The 19,647-nt window shown below is 53.2% G+C and overlaps 8 protein-coding genes across 9 annotated transcripts; 5 read left to right on the forward strand and 3 right to left on the reverse strand.

Moving 5' to 3' along the window:
* Nucleotides 1–93: 93 nt before the first annotated feature.
* LMH87_000989 (uncharacterized protein) lies at nt 94–2,245 on the reverse strand (the record flags this gene model as incomplete). The annotated part of the gene is made up of 5 exons (XM_056198991.1): nt 94–125; nt 179–1,164; nt 1,216–1,904; nt 1,959–2,169; nt 2,223–2,245. 5 exons carry the CDS (start codon nt 2,243–2,245, stop codon nt 94–96), a joined length of 1,941 nt encoding a protein of 646 aa, XP_056055883.1.
* A 733-nt stretch (nt 2,246–2,978) lies between these two features.
* Nucleotides 2,979–3,802, forward strand: LMH87_000990 (uncharacterized protein; the record flags this gene model as incomplete). The annotated part of the gene is made up of 2 exons (XM_056198992.1): nt 2,979–3,109; nt 3,181–3,802. The coding sequence occupies 2 exons, from the start codon at nt 2,979–2,981 to the stop codon at nt 3,800–3,802; spliced, it is 753 nt and encodes a 250-aa protein (XP_056055884.1).
* Nucleotides 3,803–4,418: 616 nt separating this feature from the next.
* On the forward strand, nt 4,419–7,652 carry LMH87_000991 (uncharacterized protein; the record flags this gene model as incomplete). The annotated part of the gene is made up of 9 exons (XM_056198993.1): nt 4,419–4,694; nt 4,744–5,059; nt 5,115–5,194; nt 5,243–5,276; nt 5,330–5,966; nt 6,018–6,259; nt 6,314–6,716; nt 6,765–7,469; nt 7,517–7,652. 9 exons carry the CDS (start codon nt 4,419–4,421, stop codon nt 7,650–7,652), a joined length of 2,829 nt encoding a protein of 942 aa, XP_056055885.1.
* A 368-nt stretch (nt 7,653–8,020) lies between these two features.
* Nucleotides 8,021–8,992, forward strand: LMH87_000992 (uncharacterized protein; the record flags this gene model as incomplete). Its single annotated transcript, XM_056198994.1, has 4 exons — nt 8,021–8,047; nt 8,125–8,629; nt 8,683–8,885; nt 8,936–8,992. 4 exons carry the CDS (start codon nt 8,021–8,023, stop codon nt 8,990–8,992), a joined length of 792 nt encoding a protein of 263 aa, XP_056055886.1.
* A 1,865-nt stretch (nt 8,993–10,857) lies between these two features.
* LMH87_000993 (uncharacterized protein) lies at nt 10,858–12,610 on the forward strand (the record flags this gene model as incomplete). The annotated part of the gene is made up of 4 exons (XM_056198995.1): nt 10,858–10,942; nt 10,989–11,238; nt 11,314–11,351; nt 11,400–12,610. 4 exons carry the CDS (start codon nt 10,858–10,860, stop codon nt 12,608–12,610), a joined length of 1,584 nt encoding a protein of 527 aa, XP_056055887.1.
* Nucleotides 12,611–12,894: 284 nt separating this feature from the next.
* On the reverse strand, nt 12,895–15,166 carry LMH87_000994 (uncharacterized protein; the record flags this gene model as incomplete). The annotated part of the gene is made up of 2 exons (XM_056198996.1): nt 12,895–14,517; nt 14,567–15,166. 2 exons carry the CDS (start codon nt 15,164–15,166, stop codon nt 12,895–12,897), a joined length of 2,223 nt encoding a protein of 740 aa, XP_056055888.1.
* A 1,382-nt stretch (nt 15,167–16,548) lies between these two features.
* On the reverse strand, nt 16,549–18,096 carry LMH87_000995 (uncharacterized protein; the record flags this gene model as incomplete). Its single annotated transcript, XM_056198997.1, has 4 exons — nt 16,549–16,569; nt 16,626–17,260; nt 17,323–17,738; nt 17,792–18,096. The coding sequence occupies 4 exons, from the start codon at nt 18,094–18,096 to the stop codon at nt 16,549–16,551; spliced, it is 1,377 nt and encodes a 458-aa protein (XP_056055889.1).
* A 476-nt stretch (nt 18,097–18,572) lies between these two features.
* On the forward strand, nt 18,573–19,550 carry LMH87_000996 (uncharacterized protein; the record flags this gene model as incomplete). Of its 2 annotated transcripts, XM_056198998.1 has the most annotated exons (2): nt 18,573–19,077; nt 19,127–19,164. In XM_056198998.1, 2 exons carry the CDS (start codon nt 18,573–18,575, stop codon nt 19,162–19,164), a joined length of 543 nt encoding a protein of 180 aa, XP_056055890.1. The 2 variants fall into 2 exon arrangements, with proteins under 2 accessions (XP_056055890.1, XP_056055891.1); XM_056198999.1 differs by having other exon boundaries at nt 18,573–19,550.
* Nucleotides 19,551–19,647: the final 97 nt, after the last annotated feature.

A 19,647-nucleotide genomic window follows, 5' to 3' on the forward strand; every position in this document is an offset into this window, starting at 1 on the left:
AAATTCAATTCGAGTTCACGGCATAATGACAATGTCGCTCTTCTTGGGCTAAACTATTTTTTAAGCACAAGGCACTTTGGCCTACTCTCGCTTTTACATTCTTTCGTGCGTAGCCATGAGAGATCCTGAGTTTATTGTTAGTTATTGAATCTCAAGTGTGCGGTAAGCTTGAACATACCAATAAAAGTTGTCACGAGACGGCTTCTGACTTGGCAGATATCTTCTGGCACCAGCCAGATAGTAGCGCCCAACTTTCTAGCGATGCTGATGCTGAGTTTCGCGTTCATGTATGCGTCCTCATCCGTCTGTCCAGCGGTCACCAGGTCGTAGTCAACGTAGCTGCTCTTGATTCCGTTCAGCACATCGAGCAAGAAAACGCCAGTGGCGATAGCGGGGTCCTTGAAAGATCTGATGGCAGAGTTACGACCACCCTTCTTGGAAATGTCATTTGCCCAGCGGACCATCTCGGCATCGGTAATTTCTCGCTTGCCGAGCTTCTGCGCAAGAGAGGAAAGAGTCACCGTAATGTTTCTTCTCATAAGCTGCCAGACCAGGCCGAGAGTCAGAGTCCTTTGCCCGTCAGTGATATCAGCGCCTTGGATGCCGACCAAGGAAAATCCGATTTGTTTGCCGAGCTCAATGGCATAGTTGGTATTCTCTACGGCCTTAAATCGGATGATTTCACCGCCATGGGCCGGGGGTTTGTTGACATGACGCCAGTTGACGGAGCCTTGAATAACCTTGTCATACGCTTGCAGGAGAATGTTGCCGTCGCGTAGATCATCGAAGAATGACACAACTGCCGGCTGAACATCCAAGCTGTTGAGCCAGAGTGTGAATACTCTGGCTTCTCTCTCGCCTTCGGCGTCAAAATCCTCTACTTCAAGCTTCTCTTCCTCCGTGATGGGGTCCAGAGCAGGGTGGTTGTTGAACAAATTGGCAACGAACGCAAGGTTCAGCTTCGGGTTACCAGCAACCAGCGAGGTAGGGGTCAGGAACTTTCGGCATTGGAGCTTTTCGGCCTCCTGGAGAACTTCTTCCGCTCTTTTCAGAAGATCTCTTGTCTGGATGGGCGCTCTGGTGCAGCCGTACTCGCCTCCAATTTGGGCAAGCAGAACGGCGTAGTTCTCGCCATCCTTGACGTCGGTGGAGAAGTTGGAGACTCTGTAGAATCATGTTAGCTTTTGAGAACTTCGCGGTTTTAGTGCTACGAACCTTCGCGACCAATTGGCTGCCTTGAGATGGTAGTTGAACCATCGCAGAAGAATCTGCTCAGGAGGGAGGCGGAGGAACTGTTCCAGGGTCTCATCCTCTTCCAGCAAGCGATACAGCTCAGGGTGCAACTTTATATCGATCTTTCCGAGAAGACCACGACGAATAATTTGCCAGATAAGACCCAGGATGAGATGCTCACGCACTTCGATAATATCACCCGCGCCAATATTGACGACGGAACAGCCAATACCCTTGCAAGACTCAATCACGATGTTGTTGTTCTCGCTCATTTGAAACGCGTTAAGGTTCTTGGTCTTCTTTCCAGGCATATTCAAGACACGCTCATCAATGGTGTCCGGAACACTGTCATTGATGAGCTTGGCGAGGACCAGTCCATCCTTACAATCGTCAAACATTTCGAAGGTATCGGTGGGGAAAGGCAGGCGGCTGCCAATGTCTGCATCGCCTGCCAGGACTGCATTGATGTGTCGAGTGAACTCTGTACGTTCGTCTTCGTTAATCGTGTGCGTGATATTTGCGCTGGAGCCTTGCACTTGAATCTTGCCGCTGACGCTGCCCTTCGAGGCATGGCCGCCGGTTCGTTGGGTTACGACACCGCCAGAAGGAGCGGCTGGCCCGACAGACATGCGTTTTTGGGCGGGGGAAGAGTCGCGAAGCTTTGCGACGAGCTAGCCATGCAGTGTTAGATATTTGCCGTATCCCAATAAACTGGACGCACTCACCCCAACGTAATCTTCAAGCTCAACGCGTCTCGAGGAATCAAGCTCAACTTCCTTCAGCGCCTGACGTACGACGTCGTATGGCAGATTTTCGCTTTGCTGGGTAGCCTTGATTGCTGTTGCTTCGTCCAGGTATCCTCGGTCGTCTACATCGAGTCGCTGAAAGGCATCTGACAGCGAGAAGATCTCGTTCTGCGGGAACTGGGGAAATTTCCTGCCGGGGCACACGTAAGTTTTAATGTTAAGCCTTATGTTGGCGTAATATACTTTTGAAGCTTGAGAACATTCATTGTGACTTATTGTTCGATGTTCGGTGCTGAATATTGGTTTCGTGGTCTTGTGCTCTTGGGCGCAATTGCTCCGTCGGAAACCCTGGTCTGCGGAGCTTACGGAACGTACGTGCTAGCAAGGATAGTTCGGTTAGAGATTCTCCCGGGAGCTATTGCTTTACTGACATACTTTTTAAATCTGTTTTAGAGGGCGATACTCACACTGCAGCTGCTGCTTGTAGATCAACGTCGTGCAATGAGAGAGTTTGCGACAGGAGGGGGGTGCTGTGGCGGGGCAGAAAGTGATGTAATGGCTGGTGGGGCAGCAGCTGGCCACGCCGACGCCGCGCAATGCATTTCGATGTTGCCTGGAAAGCCACCAAGTTCTGAGAAGACCATTGATAACTGGCCTATGTGAATGCGGTTGTCGTCAGCGCCGTCGGGTTGAATACGGTCATTGACAAGTTCATAGAACGAATGTAATTTCTCACATGCCGGACGGCCCCGTTGTTCATCAAACGCTTGCTACTAAGTTCGATTCGCCATTTTTATGTTGTGCTCTACGACTTCTGTCACGCTGTACATCAAGTATATTGGGCAACTTTTGTGCAACCCGATATGCATTGCTTGAGAGCCAGGGTGTAGGTAGGTGGTTACCACAGCGCAGCGCTGGCGGGTCTGATAGTTTCTGACTGGGAAATTTTTCTGGCCTCCACAGCAACCTTCAGCACAGCCAAACCCAAGAAAAAAAACCATGGCATCTTGCAGGACATGCAATGAGCCTCTTGTGCTCCATGTGGCTGACAGTGACGACGAAGGAGAAGATGTCGGTACCGTCGATGTTCCAGATGATATCGAGCTCTCCTGCCGTTGCCATTATCACTGGTAGGGAACGCCAATGTACTGGGGAGAGTTGATGGTGGCAGTAATGTACTTGGTGGCTAATTTTTTTATAGGCAATGCTTGATGGACAACGCTTCTTCAATCATCTCGAATCCTCGTTGTCCTTTTTGTGGCCAGGACATATCCAGCGCAGCCGCGTCTGCAGCTAGCTCTCATTCGTCCGAAACTCCTGCTATCCTCGTTCGATATACGAATGAGGGTGGTACGCAGGATGGACTAGACATTTTATCATCTATGACTGAGGAAGCATATCTCGAATCGCATCCCGAGGCTGCTCCTGCGCGAGCTTTTCATGTGATGTGCGCAGAAGGCGATATTGATGGTCTTGTTGAGCTGGTGTACCACTCTGGCGATCAGGTCCCTGATGTTGGTGGGATGATTCGGTACCAAGATCCCCTCTCTGGAATGAAAAGTGGTCTCCATTTGGCAGTCGAGAACCGACAGGAGCGTGTTGCTTGGCTGCTGTTGTGGCTTTCTTCCTCGCTGCCGTCTGACGTTTTCCCTCTCGAGGCAAGGCAAAGTGTCGAGTCTATGGGTCTGGGGCGATTTGATGTCGATACTACGACGGATGTTAGGAGCTTGTTGGACAGCGAGGGGCGCACCCCCTCTGCACTGGCAGCGCAGCTGGGGAGCCCGCAACTGCGGCTTGTTGATTCTGGACTATTAGCATTGTAAAGTAATAAAGGGCGAATGGCGACAGCGCACGTTGAGGCTGGCATATCAATAGACAATCAAAGGCCCGACACACAAAAAAGAATCAAGAAAACCAGCAGACACACGATGACTGAAAATCGCACTCAATGAGCATCCCGCATACTACAGTAACTCGGTCATGGCAAATAACAGGTGCAGGGTAGGCCCGCTTGGGAGCAAGCTGCCAGTCATAGGCCGCACCTTGCAACCGCTCTCATTGACCCGTGCCGTATCCTCCCGTCACCAAACACATGACAACGCCGCCGAGCGTCAATGACCGAGTAAATTCAGCCCAGTGGTCGTCGTTCTGCTACAAGCGTGTATTCGGATTAATAACGCGAGGCTTTCCTGTCGACCCCGCAACCGATGAAATTGCCTCACCCGAGCAAGTTACATCTCCCTTTAGCAGGCCAACCGTTGCGTCTGTAGCTACAAAAAAAGCGGCATAGATACATGAACCAGACGTCCGACTATCGAGCCGAGGCTCGGATAAAAGACAACAGTGGCACTGTATTGCGGCAAGTCAGGGCTTCGCCCGGGACTTCTCAGCAGACAGCTCATATCACATGGTGCACCCAGCTCACCACAGCGGCGAATCATGAGTACAAAGAACGAAGGTGCGGCCGATGGCAAGCCAAGAAGCGAGGAAGTCCACGAAACACCATACTGGACTTCAGCTCTGAGTTCATTCGGAATATGGAACGGCGGCAAACCATCTGGGACGCAGTCTGGGAAAGAGGCTGTGGAAGAGGCGAATGCGCTGAAATCCAATTCCTCAGCGGACCACCTCACCACACCATTCCACGGGCAAAGCTTCCGACGTTACCCACAAGGCTGCCCACGCCCTAAAGTCCAATGGTTTCATGCTGTTGATGTACGAATTTTATATGAGCCCAGTCTGTTCAATGCTGACACTGCCATAGGTGCCAAAGAGGACCACGTTGCCACTCTTCGAAGCAAAAGGCCCCAGCGAACCCAAACCACTAGTGAAGCCAAAGAAATTTTCTGCATTTTCTGCAGAGGACTCTCGGAGGATCGAAGCTCAGTACCAAAGCCTCATGGAAGCCGACGAGGAGCGACGCAGTAAGAACAAGGGTGCGGAAGCTAAATCGCAGCGCAGTGCCTCTGAACCCACGAACGAGGACACGCGGGTGCCGGTAAATGAAGACTTCCTGTTTGATGTCGGTATCGAGCGGCGGGAGCTCTGCCCAGTGTACTGGCTCGGTCCCGTCTACGAAGGTGAGTACCACTTACCTGCTACAAGACCCGACGTTGCTGATCTTGCCAATGCTAGTTCGTCGTGGAACTTGGTTTTTCCAAGATGGCTCAAACTTGAGACCGTGCGAAGAAAATCTTGCTGCACAAGTAGAAGAAGTAAGTAAATGACGAAGGCCGGCGTAATGTTCTACTGACACGGCGAAGGGATATCTAAAAATGAAAGCATGGACCGAACCAGGTGAGCCCCAACGGCAACGAGTTGTCAAGCTAAAGCTAATAATCCACATGCAGAGAAGCAGAATCACCCAAAGCAAGATATTGCCAGCGCAACAGCTACAGCAAAGGAGAAGCCTTCTGCGGCTGCGGACAATAGCCCAGCGGACACAGAATCGAAACCAGCCAAGCTGAAATCGCATCGCCTATTCGGAATCTACATGAACAACACTGTCACGTATGAGGATGCCAGCATTGCTTGGCTGGTATCAGATGGCGTCCTGTCGTGGGTAGCGACGTCCGTATACGAGCGCTTTGGAGGAGGAGGGCACATGAGTGGCGTCAAGTTGATCAGAGGCTATTCTAACCAAAACAAGGCCAAGGAAAAGGGAACCAACGACAAGAAACCCGCAGCCGACAACGAGGACGAAACAGCATCTAAAAACACGCCATCCAACGCAGATGCGGCCTCGAGCGGCAAAACGTCCAGTGTGGCAGAGGCGGCGCTGACCGGGAAGGCGATACTGCAAAGGCGACTCTCAACTATCATAGAGAGTGAAGATCGGCGCACAGCAACGAGCGACAATGACGTACAAAAGCTGAACGAGGAGGAGATGCGCCACGATTATCTCACCCAAAGCGGCGAATCGCAGAATCGAGATATCGAGCACCTAGTGCTAGTCACGCATGGAATTGGGCAGCGACTTGGCCTACGGTATGCGGACGAGGTTGTGCAAGTATAAAACCAAGCTGACGAATGGTGTAGAACGCAAAGTGTCAACTTTATCCATGATGTCAATGTTTTACGCAAAACTCTCAAGGGCGTGTACGCAAACTCACCAGAGCTTCGATCAATGAATATCGATGAAGGCGATGGCCCAGGCAATTGTCGCATGCAGGTTTTGCCAGTATGCTGGCGCCACAAAGTTGACTTTCCAAGAGGAAGAAAGAGGAAAATGCAAGCCGACGAGACAGATGTTGCCGAAGCCTACGAAGAGGAAGAAACGTGTAAGACCCTTCCACACAGCCGTCACGACCACTACCTAAATCATACATACACAGATCCGACATTAGAGGATATTACAATAGACGGCGTTGCGTTTGCCCGATCGCTCATCTCTGACCTGGCCCTGGACGTTCTTCTTTACCAAAGCTCGTACAGAGCTGAGATTGCGCAGACAGTGATTGAGGAGTCCAACCTCATAGTTGACTTATTCCGGCAACGAAACCCGAATTTCAAGGGCAAGATTCACCTGGTTGGCCACTCGCTAGGTTCTGCCATCTTGTTTGACATCCTCTGCCACGAGAATAGGCGGCGTCGCCATGATTCGAAGCCGAACCCACTGCGTTTCTTGCCCCATCGTGGCCCAGCGCGAACTGAGACCAATGATACCTTGGACTTTGACGTGGAAGACTTTTACTGTTTAGGATCACCCATTGGCTTGTTTCAAATGCTCACGGGCAGGTATGTACGAACATGCTATGCACAGAGCACGTCTAATATCATGCGCAGAACCATCGCCGCGCGTCAGGTTGAGCGCAACATTTCCAAGGTAGGCTTAGCGAGGGCCATAGACTCGGAAAGTCAGGATGATAGCTTTATGGCCGATTCAAGTTCCGAAAATGGAGTTTCGCGACCAGATACGCAGCAGCTGTTCAACATATTCTACCCGTCTGACCCAATCAGCTACCGTCTAGAGCCTCTGATTGCGCCTTCCATGGCTTCGATGAAGCCACATAATCTTCCTTATACCAAAAAGGGCATATTCGGAGTGGTTGGGTCACAAGGACTGACCGGTATCGGAACGAAAGTCGGCCAAAGTGTCAGTGGTCTCCTTGCTAGCTTAAGCACTGGAATATCGACCAATTTACTACCCGCTTCGCTTCGTATCACCAATGAAGAGGCTCAAATGATGATGAATGAGAAAGAACTCCCAGATATTTCTGCTGAAGCGACACCGAAGGAGACGAACGAGAAACGAAGCGGAATGGGCAGCGAGAGCCAAGGCACAGAAGACGAGGAAGCACTCCTAGCCAACCACAGCAGCCAAATTGCCACGCTATACTCTCGCTTCCAGATGGGCGACGAGCGCAGCGAAGAAGCCCGAAAAGATCCCGATTCCGAAAACAAAGATCGCAAGACGCAAAAGCAACGGACAGCCCAGAGGAAGGTCTGGGCACTCAATCGCAACGGACGCGTTGATTTTAGCATTCAGGAGTACGTGATGCCCAAGAATTCTTTATCGGCACAACTGACCATTGTAGGGGAGCCCTGGATTTTAATCCCATCAGTACCATTGCTTCGCACATTGGTTACTGGGGAGAGGAGGACGTGAGCCACTTCATGCTTTCTCAGGCTCTTTCGCGAGCGAAAGAGAAGCCTAGTGAAAATTCTGAATGAAACGACAAGTGTAAATAGTATATAGATAAAAGAATTCGCTTGCGAATTGCCCATTTGGCATATTGTTGGTTCACAATCGTACCATCTCACACTGCCCTCGTGGCCTCGTGGCCCATGTAGTTGCAACGCCGTTTTTAGTGGTAAATATTTGAGCATCCATATGTGGCACTCAAAAGACTCTCATATTATAATAGACTGCCAATGCCTCGTTGGCTTTGTTTCTCGTCAACTGACACTGACCGCGGACTGAGTCACGTGTGGCGAATCGCTCATTCACAGCTGGGTTGCTCACCAAAATTGACCTTACACATCAGCTGTTTAAAGTTCGCAGACCTCGACTGGCATTGTGGCGAGGATTGTCTTCTGAAATGTGCGGAAGATATGCGTTGGCGCTGGTGAGTACGAGACAGCTGTGAGCGTTGTGCATCTCTACAACATGCCGCGCCGCACTGAGCGTTACTAATGACAGCAGCGGCCCTCTGATGTCCGCCAAATAATAGAAGATGCAGGCATGCCGGTGGCCGAAGCACCGGAGGATGACGGAAACGATGCGCCAAGGCAGTCATACAACTTTGCGCCTGGTTACTACGGAGCCGTGTACCGGGCCGATACGCCTGATCACGGTGCCGGCCCAGCTCCGAACGCAGCGGCCGGTGAATCCCAGCATAACGAGAATGACCAAGAGACGACGAGCTACAAGTTGCAATCCATGAAATGGGGCCTGATTCCTTTCTGGACGAAACGTAACCCAGACTATGCTTCCATGCTCAAGACCATCAATTGCCGCTCTGATTCTCTCAGCACCCCGGGTGGCATGTGGGCAACCATGAAGGCACGGAAGCGATGCATCGTCATTGCACAAGGATTCTATGAGTGGCTCAAGACCGGACCCAGAGACAAGCTCCCTCACTATGTCAAAAGAGCAGACGGCCAGCTGATGTGTTTCGCCGGGCTGTGGGATTGCGTGCAGTACGAAGGTGCGTGGATAGTAAGGCTGGATCGAGTGACCTGCCGGTACTAACATGACCAGACTCGGATGAAAAACAATACACCTTTACAATCATCACCACGGATTCAAACAAGCAGCTGAAATTTCTACACGACCGGATGCCTGTTGTTCTGGAACCCGGGTCTGATGCCATGCGGCAGTGGCTGGACCCTAAGGCGCACGAGTGGTCAAAAGACCTGCAGTCATTGTTGCAGCCTTTTGCTGGTGAAGTTGAAGTGTACCCCGTGAGCAAGGACGTGGGCAAAGTAGGAAACAACTCGCCGACATTTATCAGACCGCTGTACAGCAAGGGAAACAAGTCAAATATTGCCAACTTTTTCTCCAGCCCTAGAATTGAGAACGCTGTAGGGTCGCCTACGAAGTTGCAGGATGCAGAGGGTGGTGTGACTACAGAGAAGACAGAGAAACGGAAACAGTCGGAGGAGGTCGAGTCACCTCGCAAGAAGCAGACGACCCTGAAAGCCATCAGCGCAACAAATAACATGCGCAAAAAAACGTCAATTGCGGCTAAAGGTACGCAAAAGATTACCACTTTTTTCAGTAAATAGCTATATAGGTGACTCGTGATATAACCATGGCTTTTTTTTTGCGTCCCTGTGAAGTCACTGAATAAATTGTCACGCTGATGCATTTTCCCTCTTGCTGATGGTGATAAAGGCGCAGCTGCGATGTAAAAAAACAAAAGCTCTCGAAATCGCGCAGAGATAAAATATTGGTGCAGAATGAAACGAGAAAAACGTTTTGCGACACACAATTTCTCAACTAATTCTACTAAAAGCAGTATTGACGGTGTAGGCCATGCACATCGCTTTTTTCTTTCTTTCTGCTCTACGTTAATTGGCAAGCGCGTTGGTGAAAGAAAAAAAAAAAAACCAACGCCCCGCCGGAGAAGATGCTAGCAATCATGTCGACAGATGTAGTAGGAAAGCAGAAACAAGCGAATTTAATCAATAGCGTTTCGAATAAAACACGAACAGGAAAATATATTGTAGATTGTTCAAGAGCATCCAACACTCAAGACAAAAAGCATCTAAATTTAAACATCGGTACTTCATTTATGCCGGCAATCAGCGCATAAACGGCCACGCGCGAAAGATTCCAACAGGCGGACCGTCACCATGTCATACGAACATCAAACACGCACTTGACAATATCCATCATGTGATGACATATCCATACTACTACTCTTATGCGTCCCATCTGCAGCCCACCTAACAACCATTGTTGCTGCTGCGCAATGCGCTCAGTCCGGTAGCACAACGGCAGACTTCAAGCTGATTGTAGTTCATGCAGGTGGTACAGTCTGCCAAGGCTATCCAACCTTGCTGAGACAGACGACTACGTGTGTGCTGTTACGCTGAAACGAACACGTCCTCACAAGGACTTGTACATAATTTCAATATCTTATCTGCTTGACATGTGCAGCGCAGAATTGCAGGCTGAAAATATCAACCTGTCGGTAGATACAACACTAGATCTCGACGATCTCACAGCATGTTGATCTCGATGGGCCCGGAGCTTTTCGCCCTAGAAATAACATTGGGCGGGCGGAGCGCGCGTTGTCACCGTTGTCTGTGGCGTGAACTGTGGCGGCAGCTTCAATACGCAATGCCAGCGATGGAGCACCAGCCAAAGCGCACTCGTCTTCAATCGTCTTTGTTGGGCATTGTCTTGCGCTCGCCTTTGGAAGGTCCCGATCTATCAATATGTAGCGGTGAGCCTGTTCAACAGTAGTTGTAGGAAAATCGCTTGAGAACGTGTTGCTTGCAGGTTTGTTGCTGCCTGCTGAAATGAGCATGGGTGCGCTTGCTGGGTGGTGCAAATCTGACGTCATTGATTTCGACGTTGGCGCTTGCGCAACGGCTCACCTTGTGTGGTTGGTTCTTGCCAAGTACCCTTTGCGTGGAATGCACAGTAAAATAAGCTCTGGAAGCTGATGGATACCTTGCCGATACCCCTTCTGAGACGCTTTCCCTGGCACCGCTTTCCCTGGCACGCCACCCCCCGGGATGGTTGGCTGGCCAGGTCTAGAATGTGAATCAGGCGAGAGCAAGTGAAAAGTATGACGTGATGGGCCGGTAATGCAGCTGCCTTGCAAGAGGGGAGCTATATGTACTTCTCATCAGCCCCTTAGCTTTTGATGAACAGCCCTCTTACACCTACAACACCATCCAACTCCCATTTACATCAAACGCAATGCGCAATCTTAGCCTTTTCCTAACCGCGGGCGTTCTGGCGGTGCAAGTCGCCGGCAGCAGCTGGCTCCCGGGTCAGCGCGCAGGTATGCAGTGTTTGCACAGGAGACTGACCATAGCTAATGCCATCAGTGTATAACAAGTGGCACGAGACCGAGCTTGAGAGGTGGCTTTCTGACCACGGCATTCCGCACCCCAAGCCGGCGGACCGAAAAGACATTGAGGATCTCGTCGAGAAGAACTGGAACGACTACGTTGTCGAGCCCTACCGCAAATGGAGCCCTTCGGAGCTCAGCGCTTTCCTTGTCGCTCGAGGCAAGGATGCCAAGGCAGGTGCTGATGAGACTGTCGATAGTCTGATCGAGAGCGTCAAGGCCAACTGGTACGCATCGGGAGAAGCTACTGGCAAGGCCGCCACTGAGACTAAGGACTGGATCCTCGATACTTGGTCCGACAGCCAGCTCAAGGCGCTTTGTGATAAGCAGGGCATTCCTGGTAAGCACGTTTCCGACATTATCGTCAGCGCGGTACTAACAGCGACAGTTCCTGCCACCAGCAACCGCGATGCCCTCCTCGCCAAGGCCCGCCGCGGCTTTGAGGTCGGCTCCAAGGCGGCAGGCGAGACTCTCTCCTACCCCGGCGACTGGCTCTACGAATCTTGGTCGGACTCTGATTTCAAAAAGTGGCTTGACACCAATGGCATTCCCGCTCCCCAGCGCTCCAACCGTAATGCCCTGGTTGCTGCCGTTCGCCGCAACTCTCACCTTGCCTACCTCAAGGCCCAGGAACAAGAGTCCAAAGCTCGCGCCCAGGCCAAGTCTGCCTATGCCAAGGTCACCGATCAAGTGATTGATGCTTGGAGCGAGTCCGACTTGAAGAAATTTGCGGATGAGAACGGCATCTCGGTTCCCCAGGGCACCAGACTCAACGAGTTCCGCGCCGCCGTTCGCCAGCACCGTGCCGAGATTATGGGCACTGACGTGCACGGCAAGGCCTCCAAGGCTTTCGGCGCTGCCACCACCCGCGCCAGCAACGAGTATGCCAAGGCTAGCGAGGACGCCACCCTGATCGCCCAGAAGGCCTTTGAAGATGCTTCCAACACTTGGTCCGAAAGTCGCCTCAAGTCCTACTTGGATGCTCGCGGCATTCCTGTACCCCAAAACTCGAACCTTGACAGCCTCCGCGCCCTGGCGCGCAAGCACTCGCACAAGGCTGCCTCCGGCTGGACGGCCTGGACCTTTGATGACTTTGACAAGGCGACCCTACAGAAGTACCTGCAGAAGCACGGCGACAAGGCTGCCAAGGCTGCCGCGAAGAAGACCGATGCCACTCGCGACGAGCTTGTCAAGACTGCCCAGTCTGCCTACGCTAAGGCCGAGAAGAAGGGTGGTGAGGAGTACGAGGCGGCCAAGAAGTACGGTACAGAGCTCAGTAACGAGGCCAAGGACAAGATCTTCGAGGCATGGTCCGAGTCGGATATGAAGGCGTACCTCGATAGCTACGGTGTCCCTGTTCCTCAGGGCTCCAAGCTGGATGAGCTGAAGGCGCTCGCCCGCAAGCAGTGGACCTACTTCAAGTACGGCACGACGACACCCCAGGGCACCCTTCTCGCCCAGGTTGAGGACGTCCTCGCCAACGGCCTGAGCTGGCTCCAGAAGCAGATCCGTGTCGGCTCCGAGGCTGCTAAGGAGAAGGCTGGCGAAGCTGATGCTGCTGCTCGCAAGAAGGCCGCGAAGGTGCAGGAGGAACTGTAGACAGCCTGGCGATGGAAGTGTGAATTATGAAAGAGTGGAAGTCAGAAAAAAGTGGACGCGAAAAGAGTCGCGATTGTTATGCTGCTGGAGATGGCGAGGTTTACGAGATTACGTAGCAGCAAGTCTGTTTGCTAACACGGGTGCAAGTTGCGCTTTGTACTTTAATCAATTTAGTTGCTTTTCGTTCAATTCTAATGCTTATGTACAATCCACGTGCGCCAACAAAAACTATCCCTCTGCCAGTCCATGCTCGCCTGAGCATTGCCACAAGTAGCCATCCATCCTTACGCCCATAGTCTACAGGTACCGTCGGCGCCGGCGCTGATGCACCAAGGGTGCTTGGGATGCCAGTCGACGTCCATGACACCGAGCTTGCTGACGACGCGGTGGCCCTTGAGCATCTTGACTGGAACAATCGTGGCGTTCTCCATGAGGTCGCTCACCACTTTGCCGTGGAAGATTTGCAGAGAGCCGTCGTCGCTGGCATCAGCAAAGAGAGGCAGCGAGCGGTGATACTTGACGGCACGGATGGCCTCGGCGTGGAATCGCATCGTCTTGTACGGCCTACTAGAGAGGTCCATATCATGCCACAGCAGACGGCGGTCGTAAGAACCAACAATCAAGTTGTCGCCGCCCGGGTGGATATCGAAAGACGAGATCCAGCGCGCCCCAGGTTGCACCACCTTGACGAGCTCCTGTCTCTGCAGGTCGTAGCAGCGAATCATGCGCTGCGTGGCCACGAAAAACAGAGGGCGCGAAGGATGGAAATGGGCCGTCTGCGCCAGGCCGGGCAGGCGACGGAAAGGGATTTGGCTGAGGTGCTTGGATAGGGTGTGGATGGCGACGGAGCTGCGCTGCCCGGTCGGGGAGACGGTGCACAGGAAATCGCCGCGTCTGTGCCAGTCGATGGTCTTGATCACGGAGCGCACTGTGGCCTTGAGCAGAACACCGACACTCTCCAGCTTCGATCCGGGTCGCGCCCACTTGGCCGGTCCCTCCTTCTTGACGGCGGCAGAGTTTTGGTGGGAGCCGCCAGCGGCGTAGCCAAAACCAGCGTCCAGCACATCTCGGCTGGCCTTTTCGACAGCATCGCTGGCCAGCGGCGGGCAGGCAAGGAACAGGTCCTCGCCCGCAGCTGCGGCGAGGATAAAGGTGTCCTTGACCGGGCGCCATCGGACGACCTGGACGGGCTCTTCGGAGCTCAGCTTGGCAGACCATTCCTGGTGGCCGTTTAGGGCCCAGACGCGGACTGTACCGTCATCGCCACCAGAGGCAATCCAATCGCCGTCGGGGCTGAAAGCCACAGTACGCACGCGGCCGTCGTGGCCTCGGAAGATGGTCTGGCACAGCGAAGGGAAAGGCTTGAGCTCCTCGGGGCGAGGCAGCTTGGGCAGCAGGGAGCTGGGGTCGATGTTGAGTCTGTTCTTGCGGACGCGGGGCGCCAGGTAGAGATCCAGGCAGCGTTCGAATCGCTCCTTGACAAACTCGCCGTATCCAGGTACACGTCGGAGGGCGTCGTACTTTTGGGGCAGGTATTCCTTTTCTCTCTCCTCCGGGTCCTGATCCTCCCAGGCGCGCTTCTCGTCGCTGTTCGGCAGGTACTCGGGCGGCGGGTTGTAGCTGAGGTCGTATCCGGGCGGTGCCAGCTTGGGCGCCGGAATGTGCATGACGCCTCTGTCCTGGGGCTCCTCGTTGGCCCAGATGTCGTAGTAGGTCTCCGCCTCCTCCTCGGCGCTGTCCTTTTCCTCCGGGGGCCTGTAGGGCAGAATCTTGCCCTCCTTGATGGCACGCACCAGCTGGGCGACACGCTTGGCCTCGTGCTTGGATGGGACGAATCGTCTCTTAGGTTCTGGTGCCGCGCTCAACGGCATCTTTTCCTCGATGCTGGTAAAGTAAGGCACCATGTCCTGCAGACGTTAGCGAGGTTCTCAAGTACAGCCGCGCGTTCATGCTTACCGGATAAGGATCGTATCCTTCCTCTGGCACCTCGTTCATCTGCAGCTTCCGGAGGAGCTCGAGCTCGTCCTGGCTCAGGTTCAGAGGCTTGCCAGTTTCCGGGTCCGTCAGGCCAGTCCAGCCCTTGGGCAGCTCGATGCTGTCGAGAAGGGCATCCAGTGCCTCGCCGGTCGCAGGGCGCTGGATTTTCTTGCCATTGATGTCATATCCGATATGAGGGTAGGAGTCGTAAAAAGACAGCGGAATATTGCCAATCGTGTTGACAGGGCCTTGTGCATCACTGTCGTCGCTATCATAGACGGGGTCAATCTCTTCGTACTCGTAGCGCACGCCGCCGTTTGCATCTGTCACAACTCTGCACGGCCGCTCATTGTTATCCTCGCCATTCTCCTTGGGGTCTTCGTCGTCATCATCCTCCTCGTCGGGGTCCTCGGGCAGATCGTCGCTCGATCCATCGTCGAGTTCTGGTTCACCATCCGACTCGAAGTCGCCGTCTTCGTCTTCGCTCTGGGACAAGACGCCCTCGAGATGGCCGTCAAATTCGTCATCAGACACCTCAACATCTGATGGATTCTTTCTTTTCGGCGCCGAGCGAGCCATTGTATTCAAATGAGTACTGCACGAAGCGCTGCCGAGGGTTGTGTTGGTGGTCGACGCCGCCCAAGAACTTTTTTTTTTATAAGGCTTATCGGGGAAGGCCAGGCCGATAAGAAATGTGGCGCAGGTCGTTTTTCTCAGATGCTCCAAGTACCTGGAGTGGATGGCAAGTACCTACCTGGTGGGGTCAGCCACTCCCAAGCAATGTACCACAGTTGCCTCGAATGCCTAGGAGGGACCATATACAGAGTGTCGGACGAGCAGTGCAGTTAGTGCAAAACACGCACGCTGGTCACTGGGCGAGATGCCAATGCGCCGACGGACATTTTCGCTCTTGGAGAGCACAACCTCCCACCAACACCACGAGGTTATGCGCTTTCAACGCAAAATCCGCACTTTTTGTATCAGCTTTTTTGAATTACACAACACGTCTTTCTAAGCGACGGAGTTAAGCGAGGATGGCTTGGAGTTGGTCGCTTCGGCGAATTTTATTCAGATTACCACACTTACACCCACTCCCCCCAGATAATACAAATTTGGCTTTTCAACCGTAGTGTCAAGGGCACATTATTTTACTATGCCCCGATACACATGGGGGATGTGCAAACAAGGCAATCAAAGGATATCAACACAAACATTCCACGCAATTCCGTTTCATATTATCTCGTATGCATTAAGACAGCTAGAAACTCATCGGCGAGATATTCGAGTTAGCAAGGGGCCGCCACTTCCCAGTTGGGTCCGCTGCTTGTACTTTCTACCTCTTCTACTACGTCTTCTCCGATGGCTTTTGCTAGATCTATCTAGTCTTGATTGGGATTTTGAGATACGATTCTCGGGTAATTAATTCCCTCTATCTACAGGCGCGAAGTTGTTAGTAATGACCAGCTTGTCTTCCATCTTGTCTTCTGCACATCCTTGCTGGCAGAGCACAAGAACTTTGCGGTCTCAAGATAACGAGGCTACTCGGAAGCAGCTATGAGGAAGCGCACCTGTCTTTATTCCTGGGGCCGCGATGTCTGCCGTGCAGCCATGCGAATATCGACGTGTTAGGGCCCACGGCTAGAGCAGGAGCCGACACCAAAGAGCCCATAGCCGTGCCCAAATTAGCTCAGCAACCTTCGAAAGCGACTGTATGCTGTGTATTGCGCAAAGGCGTAGCCGATCTCGCCAGAGTACCCAACAGCCAATTCAGCCTATACCACTTCCAGCGCTCTACATTGCATTCCCTCACACGCATGGGTAGTTAAGTATTGCACTGTATCAGTGGTATATTCTCTAGTAATAGTCTTACACGGAGCGCACTCCGCACGCGCACCACCAACCACGCCCAGCAGCACCAAAGAACACATGTCGTGAAACGCCTTTGTTCCGGAGCAAGGCATCTATGCATAGAAATTGACCGTCTAGGCTCGGGTGTTAGCAAGCAGCTCTCTACAGCAGCCAGAACACAAAAACTTACATCCTTCTTCTTCGCCTGCACTTCAGATATGGCGTCCACGTAGTGCTCGTGGCCAATCTTGTTCTTGCCAGAGCGCAGCGCAATCATGCCTGCCTCTACGCAAACAGCCTTAAGCATAGCACCACCAAACTCGTCTGTGCTTCTCGCCAACTCGCCCCAGTTCACCCCCGGGTCGACAGTCATCTTGCGGGAATGAATCTTGAGGATCTGGGCACGCGCCTCCTCGTTGGGCAGCGGAAATTCAATCTTTCTGTCCAGACGTCCGGATCGCAGCAGGGCGGGATCCAGGACATCAATTCGGTTCGTGGCGGCCAAGACTTTGATTCTGTCGTCCGAGGCGAAACCGTCCAGTTGGTTGAGAAGCTCCAACATGGTACGCTGCACTTCACGATCACCGCTCTTCTCGCTATCAAACCGCTTTGTGCCAACCGCGTCGAGTTCGTCGATGAAGATAATAGCAGGAGCCTTTTCCTTGGCCAGGGCGAAGCAGTCTCGTACCAGCTTAGCGCCGTCGCCAATGAACATTTGCACCAGCTGCGGGCCAGCAAGCTTGAGGAACGTGGCCTCCGTCTGCGCCGCGCAGGCTCGGGCCAGCAGCGTCTTGCCAGTTCCGGGAGGACCGTACATGAGAGCGCCTGGAGAGGAATATCAGTAACAATAGAAGCGGAAGTATAGGCGGCTGGAAATGTGGTCGCACCTTTGGGAGCCTTGATGCCAATTTTCTTGAATCGTTCTGCCTCCTTCATGGGCCACACGATGGCCTCGACAAGTTCCTCAATCTGTTTGTCTAGACCACCAACATCGGTGTACTGCTCGGTAGGCTTCTCGTCGACCTCCATCGCCTTGACGCGGCTGTCGTATTCTGCAGGCAGTGTGTCAAGAATCAGGTACGAATCTTTGTTGACACCGATGAGGTCGGCGGGCTTGAGCGCCTCCGAGTCAACGAGGCCGATGAGCGGCAGGAATATCGTTTGTCTCGTGGACGTCTTGATGACAGCAGATTTGCCTACTCGTGTAGCGTCGAGGTCGATGTTGGCACCCTCCTCGGAGGACTCGGCGGTAGGGTCCAGATCTAGGAGCTCGACAACATTTCCGACCAGGTAAGGTAGTTGTCTGTTGGCAAGGTCAGCGCGAGGCATCAGCAGTGTCACCAGCTGGCCACATACCGGTTGTTAGCAATCTTGTCCACGTTTTCCTTGATTTTTTCGCCCATGGCCGCCTTTTCGTGAGAGAGTCGCGACAGTTCGCTCTTCATGATGCGAGAGTCGTTCTCTAGAAGCCGTTTTCGTGTCAGGATGTCCTGCGTGCTGAGTCCAAGAATCTCCTCGTCCAGGATATCGTCTTCTTCGTCAGCCTCCTTCATATCCTCATCTCCCTCTGCATTCTTGTCGCCCTTGCCATCGCGGTCCTCTCTCTTCTTGTCATCCTTTTCCCGGCGATCGAGATCCTCGAGCTCCTCAAGTGTCGACATGGTGGCGGATGAGGGTGGCGGCTATGTAGTAGTCGAAGGCGGCACTATTCCTACTAGGGCAGCAACTGCACCTGCAAACAATTTGCAAAAGAGGCTGAAGATATAGTGTCAAGCCGATTGTTCTCAGCGAAATGCGATCTCTTGCCCAGGGAGCTGTTTTGGTTTGATGAATTGCTTGCGCGAAGGGAAGTGAAGCAGTGAGACGCCAAGCTGGGTGGGCTAAGCTTTGCTAAGCACCGCACGCGCCATCACTCTGGCAGCCTAGCAGTGGCCAGCTTGGCCCACACCAGCCAGTTGTCAGGTCTCACAGCACTTAGTCCCAGCGGGCTTCGGAGCGGCAGATGGTTCTCCCGGCAATCGCCAAAAATGTACGGCTTAGCATCAGGGCATGTTGAAACTCGATTTTTGCGAAAGTTGTCACTATTCCGGTGTACTTTGTCACCGCCAGCACCAGGAAACCCGTCAGTCTATTCATAATGGTGCAGCGGGTTTCGAGGTCCTCCGGGCGTATTCTCCTTGGCCTTTGCAGCAGGCCAATTGCAACCCGCGCCCCCTTACTCGGCCGCGAACCTGTCGGCCGACAATATGCTGTTGCCAGCACCACGCATGCTGGTGCAACGGCAGCACCAACTCAGTACTCGCCTGCGACAAAACCCCCGAGCGCGCGACCGGCCGAGACCAGAAAAAGCCAAATGATCCGAACCTACACATCTCTACTACGCACGACGCCCTTGATCCTCTTCTTTCAGCACAGCAACCTGACAGCTGTCGAATGGGCTGCTGTGCGAAGAGAGCTTAAAAAGGCCGTATCAGCGGTTCCCTCTACGATCGCCGGGCCAGATGGACAACCGATGGATATCAGCGGCCGCGTGCAGCTGCAGGTGTTGAGGACAAATATGTTTGACGTCGCCCTCAAGATTGTCGAATTCTACAACCCGGAGGCTGCCGCGGCTATGGGCACCACTGCGCGCACTGCGAGAGGTCCGATTGTTCACGATCTATCCGAGGCGGCATACCAGGCCATCCACAGGGCCGAGGCGGCTCCCGAATCAGCCTACAGCCAAATAGAGCCGCTAATGGTAGGCCCCGTTGCGGCACTCGTCATGCCAGCAGTGTCGCCCGCGCACCTTGCTGCTGCACTCAGCATCCTATCACCAGTCCCTGGCAGTTTCCCAGCACCGACGAGAAAGAAGAACCCCGGCTACCATGACCCTATTTGCCAGAACGGCCTCGCCAAGTTGAACCTGGTTGGCGGCCGCATCGAGGGCAAGGTCTTTGATCAGGCCGGCGTCAACTGGGTTGGCGGTATTCCAGGCGGCCTGGACGGCCTGCGTGCTCAGTTGGTTCATGTCTTGCAGAGCGCTGGTCTTGGTATCACTGCCACGCTGGAGGGAGGTAGCAAAAACTTATGGCTGGCTTTGGAAGGCAGAAAGGAGCAGCTCAAAGAGGAATAGGTGGTGTGTACGAGGCAACATGCAGACGCATTGTATGATACAAAATTAGTTGATATACTGTACAATATACAATCCGTCGCTCTGGCGGTGTTAATTA

This window comes from Akanthomyces muscarius, chromosome 6 (assembly GCF_028009165.1).
Source record: "Akanthomyces muscarius strain Ve6 chromosome 6, whole genome shotgun sequence".
NCBI classification, from domain to species: Eukaryota; Fungi; Ascomycota; class Sordariomycetes; order Hypocreales; family Cordycipitaceae; genus Akanthomyces; species Akanthomyces muscarius.